The sequence below is a fragment of the Seriola lalandi genome, unplaced genomic scaffold (assembly GCF_002814215.2).
Source record: "Seriola lalandi dorsalis isolate HSWRI2012SDOR001 ecotype SW California unplaced genomic scaffold, Sedor1 jcf7180002054895, whole genome shotgun sequence".
Taxonomy (NCBI): domain Eukaryota; kingdom Metazoa; phylum Chordata; class Actinopteri; order Carangiformes; family Carangidae; genus Seriola; species Seriola lalandi.
In genome coordinates, this window is record NW_019525447.1 from 200,461 (window position 1) to 208,826 (window position 8,366).

Below are 8,366 nucleotides of genomic sequence, written 5' to 3' on the forward strand. Positions count from 1 at the left end.
CAAACATCTGGCACTGATGCATTGCACTATGGGAAAAAAATGGATGCCATCTTTCTCTTCTCTGTGTCTTTTCTGCAGCTCTGGTCTCTGCCAGCTTCTCTCCCGGCTCCACGACCACGTCGGGCCCCAGCAGCCAGAGCTCCAGCACCTTGCCCCGGCCTACAGTTCCCATGAGTCCACGCAACTCGCTGCTGAAACGACGGCAGAGGAAGAAAGAGCACAAAAGCTCCTGTAAGGTCCTCGTGTTTTTATTCTGAAAGGAAGTGAATAATCAAAGGATCAAATCTCAACTGTGTGTGTGTGTATGTGTGTGTGTGTGTGTGTGTGTGTGTTCAGTGTCGCTGGCGTCCAGTTCTGTGGGTCCGGGCGGTCAGGTGGTTCACGTGGAGACCAGCGAGGTCGTTTTAACGGGCGACCCGCTCAACGGCTTCGGCGTCCAGCTGCAGGGAGGAATATTCGCCACTGAAACTCTGTCTGCACCTCCTCTCATCAGATTCATCGAGCCAGACAGCTCTGCAGAGAGGTCAGCACACACACACACACACACACACACACACACACACACACACACACACACACACACACAGTTTCACACAACATGAAACGTGTTCATGTTGTTTCCAGTGTCTTTTCTTTGGCGTACAGCTTTAAGAACATGATGAATAACAGCTGCTGCAGAATCTGAACATCTGTGTGCACAGTCACAGGTACATTACTATCACCTGCAGAAACAGGCAGGTCTCTGAAGGGAAAGGTGAGACTGTTGTTCATTATATGACGATTTAGGGTCTGAATGATTATAAGACACTTGAACTTGTGTTTCAGACTTGTTCAAACTTTTGTGTGGCTGATTTTATGTTGTAGAACACAAGATAAGATATAAGATATAAACATAATTATTTTGACTCTGCAACAGCAGAAACATCCTCAGTGGCAGCTTTTTTATTCAAGATCAAACCCACATACTGATCATGCAATAAAGAAGAAAAAAAAAAATATATATATATATACTTCTATATAAATATAGAAGTATAAAATAAACAAGTGTAAAAAAGTAAAGGGAACATATAGTGCATATATAAAATACTGAAGTATGAAAAGTACTTTTTAAAGTAAGTACAGTATTTTTTCATACTATTGGACAGTTTAAACAAATCAAAATTCATCAGTTTATTTTACAATTGCACAAAAGTGTAAAAGTAATATAATAATAAAATATAAATAAATGAATATATAATAATAATAATTACTAACATTACAGATTAATTAATAATAATATTAAAATCACAGTGTTTTCTTAAATCTCACTGATGTTCAGTTGCTTGTTTGAAAACAGCCACACTAATGAGTGTGTGTGTGTGTGTGTGTGTGTGTGGTGTGTGTGTGTGTGTGTGTGTGTGTGTCCTGATTGAAGCTCTCATCGTATTAACAGCCTCTCTAAGTGCTGGGTGTGTTTCTGCGCCCTGGGGCCACACTCTCTTCTCCATTAGCGCCCACGCTAACAACACTAATTAGCTAGCTCCCCTCGCCCCCGTTGGAGGAATCGATAAGTACCTTCCTCTGCGCTCGACGGGGTGAATCCGAATAAACCCTCTTCACACCCCCCTGAATTACACTTAACCACAAGCTGTCGTCTTTTAATACCTGAGGACGTGGAGCGCGGCGACGGCCGGCGAGCTCGTCCTCCTCCAACCTCTAATTATCCCGCCGCTGGACGCTTGTGCTCCAATCTTATGTCATTTTAAATATGCAGTAAACACACAATATTATTCATGACCAATGTTAAATGAATCATCTGCAGTATGTGATATAAACTTACCTCTTTTATTTTGCTTTGGAAGTTTAAGATACAGTTACTCCTTAAATATATCAGTGTACAAACTGCAGATTAAAGCTGGATTAGGAAAATACTCACATCCAATGAAAACAACCTGCATCAGTCATTATGGAGATATGTGTTTTCATTATGTGGCTGTGAGAAGGTTTATTCAGTCAGAGAGCAAAGAAATGGAGGAAGGAACAGAGACAGAGGAAGTCTGATTGTATATTAATAATAATTAGTAATAATTAATGAAAAGGGCAGAAAACTGCAGGAAGTTGAGGCCGAGTTAAAATACAACAAGCCACTTCATCCTCATCCTCTCCTGTCAGAGGAGGAGACTCCTACTGTCATCATTCAGTATCGTAGCTCTTACTTTAGCTCAGCTGTAAACCACAGTTACGACCTTTGACCCTTAAAATGTGCTACTGACCTTGTTAGAGTCACGTATGTGCTTTATTATAGAGCTGAAAACACTTCATGCTGATGTTGTTCATTCTGCTTTTAATTAGGTCAAAGGTCACAAAGGTCAAAAGAGTCCGTGGGTGTAGCATGAGTTTACATCACCATGTATCATTGCACATAAAGACCTTAGTGATTAAAGTAAGGAAGGAAATTAAAGGGACCTCTGACTCTCGGCTGCAACATGTCTGAAGAGTTTTCACCCTTAAACTTTTACTGCTGCAAAATCTGTCACTGCTGCTAATTTCTAAACGGTTTATCCTTAACGAACACCGTTAACAGTATCTCCCTCAGCTGAGGGGAAATGTGTCATATTGAAGTAGAAGACTTAGGCCTTAAGTTATTACAGAGAGAGACTGTTGGTTGTTATGGTGAAAATAATGATGGTAATAAAACCCACAGGTGTGAAGGTGTGATCGGTGATAACAGTAATTCATAGTGTTGCTTTTACTGTTTGTGGCTACAGGCTTGCTGTTAGCCAACGTTAGCGTTGTCTTCGCAGGTTTTAAGCAGCTGAGAGGTTGAAGGTTTGATTCCAACATCTCTAAAGCTGGAAACCAACATAAAACCCCTCTGTTTATTTCCATGGAAAGGTATTTACATGATTCATGACTTTAATAGTCGGCGTTAATGTGCTTTACTCTCGCTGCGGCTGGTTTATGTAGCGAGGAGCCAGGTTCAGAGGAGGGGCGGGGGGGGTTTTCTAAATGTCGGATGTTTTGAAAACAGAAATGTTTAATACTCAGACAGCAGCAGTGAAAGCTGCAGCAGCTAAAAATAATCCAGTGATGATATGTAACACAGCAGGGCGTCCCAAACTCCTCCAGGCCTGAGCCGTGTGAGTGCAAAATGAATTAAAGGGAAACAAAAACATCCCAGGTAACGCAGGACTCGCACAATTAGCACACCTCCGAGCTGGAGCCGGAGTTTTTCTTTTTCCCGCTCGGGAGCATTTTGACCGCCGTGGGGGGGGGGTGATCGTATGTAAACAGGTGCAGAAAATAGTCCCACAACCGTGTTCTATTTCAGGATGAAGTGACAGGAAGTGGTGACATCATACTGAGTGCACACGCTCCACTCAGAGGACGATGTTAGTGTGGTGACGGTTTCTGGAAACTTTCATCTAATTCTGATTTAAAGAAGCTTGAGCAACTAGACTGAACCAACCAACCATCAAAGACTCCTTCAAATGCAGCCGTCGTTTCCTGGACGACAAAGGAAACCGCCAGAAAATCTTAATTTAACTTTTTATTTTAAGGAAACGTTTAGACCTTAAGAAGAATCTTAACTTAAGGTGTTTTGTTCAACCGGCCTCTGGCCTCAAAGCACTGAAACTGCACCATAAGTACGACTTTCTGACATCACCATGGTAACTCTTGCCGTAGGTGCGGCCTGCTTCAGGTCGGAGACCGCCTCCTGTCGATCAACGGAATCCCCACGGAGGACGGAACGCTGGAGGAAGCCAATCAGCTTCTCCGAGACGCGGCTCTGACCAACAAGGTGACACTGGAGATCGAGTTCGACGTGGCAGGTTTGTCTCTGATGTGACGGTGTAACTTTTATTACAACAACGTCAACAGGTGTCAGGCGTCTGTTGAAGTCGCTGCAGTTCTTCGTTCGTCTGTGAGGCTTTAAAACGTTTTCAGACTTTAATCACAGAGCGGAGCGACTGTATTTTTATCAGGAAGCAAAGAGGACGCACAGACACACTCAGACTGGGTGAAGTGGTCAAACTGTTTCCTGTCAACACAGAGGGGGGAGGACGGGATAATTACAGCTCTGCTCTGGAGGCCACGGCCCCGTCGATGTGCTTTTAGCCTCATGACAAAGTAACTAGCGCACTGACGCTCAGGCATTTATTTATTTCACTTCTGTGTCGAGGAAAAGTCAGAGATGTTTAACATTAACATGAAGGTTTAATTGATCCAAGTTTTTGAAAAACAAAAGTGAATGAAGGCATTATGTTTGTTTTGTCAGCTGATTCATAACATTGAATTTATGTAATAGCTGCTTTTCATCACTTTTACTTTTTTTAACTTTTGGATGATTATTATTGTTGTTGTTTTATTAAAGTTACATTAAGAGTGAGAAACAACTCATGCAACAGGTGTGTAATTTACACAACATTACACAAAGCATCAACCTCCAGACTGAAACATGAAGCATCAACATGACGAACCAGAAGCTGCAGTTCCTCTAACGACCACTAGAGTCTGGCTCCAACAGTGAGTCAGTCCCCATAGACTCCCATGTTAAAATGTCCAACTTTACAGCAGAAATAAACATGTTTACAGCCTGGTACAAAAACTGTTTTGGTCTCTAGAGATAATTTCCTCCTTCATGACACCTGTTTATATAACTCACCTGTTTATATAACTCACCTGTTTATATAACTCACCTGTTTACATTTTATTAAGGGTTAAACTTATGGAGGATTTGGGGGCGTGGCCTCTTTGAGTGACAGGTGGGTGTCGTCACAGTTGACTTGTTGTTAACTAACTAACAGAACATGAAGAAGTCAGTGCTCCTGGTTGTAATTAGCAGGTATCAATGTCTGCGCTCACCATGGCTTGTTAGCTTGGCTCGCTAACTAGCTAACTAGCCAGTAAATGAATAAGCCATGTGTTAGCCTTCGAGCAAGATGCCCTGCCGTGCTAACGATGCTAACGGGAGTGTATGCATGTCGCACTTATTAAACCGTCATGCACCGAAGGCTCAGCTCCACATGCGCCCCTCCTCTTTGACCATTTTTGGATTTGCTGTGAGTTAGGGGCGGAGTCAGACGCTGCCAAGATGGCGACGGTGGAGCAGCTCACTCTGAGCTTCGGAAATTGTTTGGTTTGACTTGATTTGTGCTCTGCAGCTCTCTGCAGTCACAGATCATGATGCTGTCTTTTATAATGTAGCATCATTTAATTAGCGATTATGAAATTAGCCTGTAAATTCATGACCTACCAACAACCCTGAGCATGGACGAACCAGTGCAACATCTCAGACTCCTGTTCATGAAATTAACTCACTTTGATTCTCAGTGAAATCTGACTGATGGAAGAAACTTCCTGTCGTTGTCATTCAGATCAGCTGAGTCTCTCTCGCTCTCTCGGCTCTGCAGGAAATAAATGAACCTGTTGTTCGTGGTGTTTGCAGAGTGAACGACTGTTAACTCACAGAGGGTCGTTCAAATAACTTGCTAAAGTCTGAAGTGGCTGCTCCACTCACAAAGTGCACTTCCTCATGTTTCAGTGTGTGTGTAGACGGAGTTGTTTCTTCTTCTGACTCATGCAGACAAACAGAAGGAGGTGAAGTCGCTGTTTATCCCGGAGAAGAAGAAGAAGAGATAAGAGCGAGAGCTGAACGCCTCGTAATTACAAATGTTGAACAGGATGAAAAGAGTTTGTTTCTTTTAAAATGAACGGCTGCTTCTGCTTGTGTTTAACTGTGTGTGTGTGTGTGTGTGTGTGTGTGTGTGTGTGTGTGTGTGTGTGTGTGTGTGTGTGTGTGTGTTACAGAGTCAGTGGTCCCCAGCAGCGGCACTTTCCACGTCAAACTACCGAAGAAGAGAGGAGTGGAGCTGGGCCTCACCATCAGTGGTAGCAACACACACACACACACACACCCACACACACACACACACACACACACACACACACACACACACTAAACATTGTTCATATGATGTATTCATCGTGTTGCGGAGCTGCTAGCAGAATGTTTAAAAGTGAGACCACCCTGCTCCCCCTCCAACACACACACACACACACACACACACACACACACACACACACACACGTATTTTCCAGTGTAACTCAGGTACAAATGTCAGCAGTGTTTATAAAATGGCGGCGGCACGGGGACACACTCCCAGTCTGCTCCTGTGCACAAAGACGGGTCCAGAAAGACGTTGCCCCGGTCTGATGTGTTGCACAGATCACTGAGCAGTCTGACTGTGATCCAGGTCTTGTCACGCAGCGTGAGAGCTGGACCTCACTGACGGTGCTGTGGCTGAATGTGAGCAGATTCTCCTGCAGCCAGAACCGTGTGGAGAAGCTTCCTGAAGCCCAGTGTAATGAAATCTAAATTTAAATGTAATCAAAGTTCAGAACCAACACAACGCCAACAAACACAGAGCGTCAACTCTCTGCTGTTTTTATTACTGAAGCAGTCAGAGACTTCATTCAGATTGTTGTGAACCAGCCGAGCAGGTTCAGAGACGTCTGGCAGCTGTTTATACGTCCGTGGTCAGATGTTGTCACCGTGGTAACGTCACAACCTGCAAGATACAGTCATGAAAGCTTACAGATGTGTAGTTGAGATTAAAAGAACACAGTGATTAACGACCCACCATCACTGTGTGATCACCGTCTGTCTGGACTTTGTGTTTAACGTCGTTTCACTGTTTAATTTGAAGCAGCATTAAGTCAGTGACAGTTTGACTGTTGGAGCTGCTGCACTTTTAAATATTTGGACTGAAGACATAAATACATCAGACTGAGACTTTATGACCACGTGGCTGAGACGCTGTGGAAGCTTTAACACAGTAAAGCAGACTGTAGAATACCTGCATCAGGTCACCTGTCCTCTCTGCTTAGAGTTTTCTCCTGCTTCTGCAGCGCTGTGAAACAGATGCAGAGAAAACTCATGTTAAATTAATGCGTCATCTCTGATGTTTGGTTTAATGTTGTGTTTGTCAAAATCAAACCAACGCAGCTGGAAAAGAACAAGTCTGAGTTTTGAGTTTTCCTCTATAACCCTGAGAATAACAGGCCGCAGCGTGGCGGCTCGGAGAGCGGTGCGATGGCGCCATCTGCTGGATGGAAGTGTTCACAGCAGAAATCATTCACCGCTTTCTCTCCTGATGAGAGAATAATATAATATTTTCATTTGACATTCCAATTTTAGAAACTTTTTTTTTATTATTTAAAAAATGAAAAAATAAAGTTTCCCTTAAAATTTTCTAAAATTCTTGAGAAAAAAAATTCTCCTCCGTTCCATCACCTCAAACAAAAAAGTCATGAACTCAAAAACTGCATGTTATTGTTCCTGATGTAGGATTAATTATTGGTGACATCATGTTACTGTTATTGTTTAATATTGTTATTATGAAAAGACTTATACAAAGGTACAAACACATACACAATAAAACAATAAAAGAAAAGACAACAAAGAAATTTACATTATACATGTAACAAAGCCAAATATACAACAATTATTATTATTATTATTAGTAGTAGTAGTAGTAGTATGGTTATTATTATCATTGTCATTATTATATTTATTCAGTAGTTTTAGGGTCGTAATAACTTGTTAGTTTTTAACAGATAAAGTTTTTTTAACTAGTTTAAATTCATTAAAGTTGTTTTGGTTCTCGACCATTTTTTCTTATGAACATGGAATTTTCCAGAAATAATAAAAAGTGGTTTTGTTTACAACATGTTGTTGTTGCTGCTGCTGCTTATTGTGATGTCATCTCCCTCCGCAGCCAGTAAGAAGACAGGAGAGCCCCTCATCATCTCTGACATCAAAAAGGGCAGCATGGCCCACAGGTATCTCACCTGAGTCTCTCCTCATGAATTCATCTCTCTGTTCCAACACTAAAAGACCAAACACATCTGGGATCTACCTGTACGATGTGGAGCAGGTCACCTGGTTCACTCAGTGTTCACTAACCAGAACCAAACCAGGTGAAGCAGCTTCGACCTCCTGCTCCTCACCTGTGGAACAACACACAGCTTCCTGAACACCTGAGATCTGCTCCAACTGTCTGACACTGTCTTCAGACGTCACTGTTCACTGCAGCTCATCTTTTTAATCTTGCCATGTTGTTTTTAATGTCCTTTATCACTGCAGCTCGTCTTTTAAAATGGTGCTTTCAGTTTCTCACCTGATTTTATGACTTGAAATATTAAGATAATATTGAGTTTTTATTGTTTTTAAATATTATTTTAATGTCGTCTTAATGTTCTGGTTTTAATGTGTTCCCACGCCTCTGTGAAGCGCTGTGAATTGTCTTGTGTCTGATGGTGCTGTAGAAATAAACTGACTTTCTCCTCTTGTGTCTCTGCCCCCCCCCTCTCTCCCCCTCTCT

General features: G+C 42.3%; 1 protein-coding gene across 1 annotated transcript in view; it reads left to right on the plus strand.

Annotated features, from left to right (window-relative positions):
- Positions 1–8,366, plus strand: part of LOC111672174 (glutamate receptor-interacting protein 2-like) — a 49,451-nt gene that overhangs the window by 21,927 nt on the left and 19,158 nt on the right. The window contains 5 exon segments of the mRNA XM_087180175.1: positions 95–231; positions 337–523; positions 3,667–3,812; positions 5,791–5,871; positions 7,761–7,824. Of these exon segments, the coding sequence (XP_087036301.1) occupies positions 95–231; positions 337–523; positions 3,667–3,812; positions 5,791–5,871; positions 7,761–7,824 (615 nt within the window).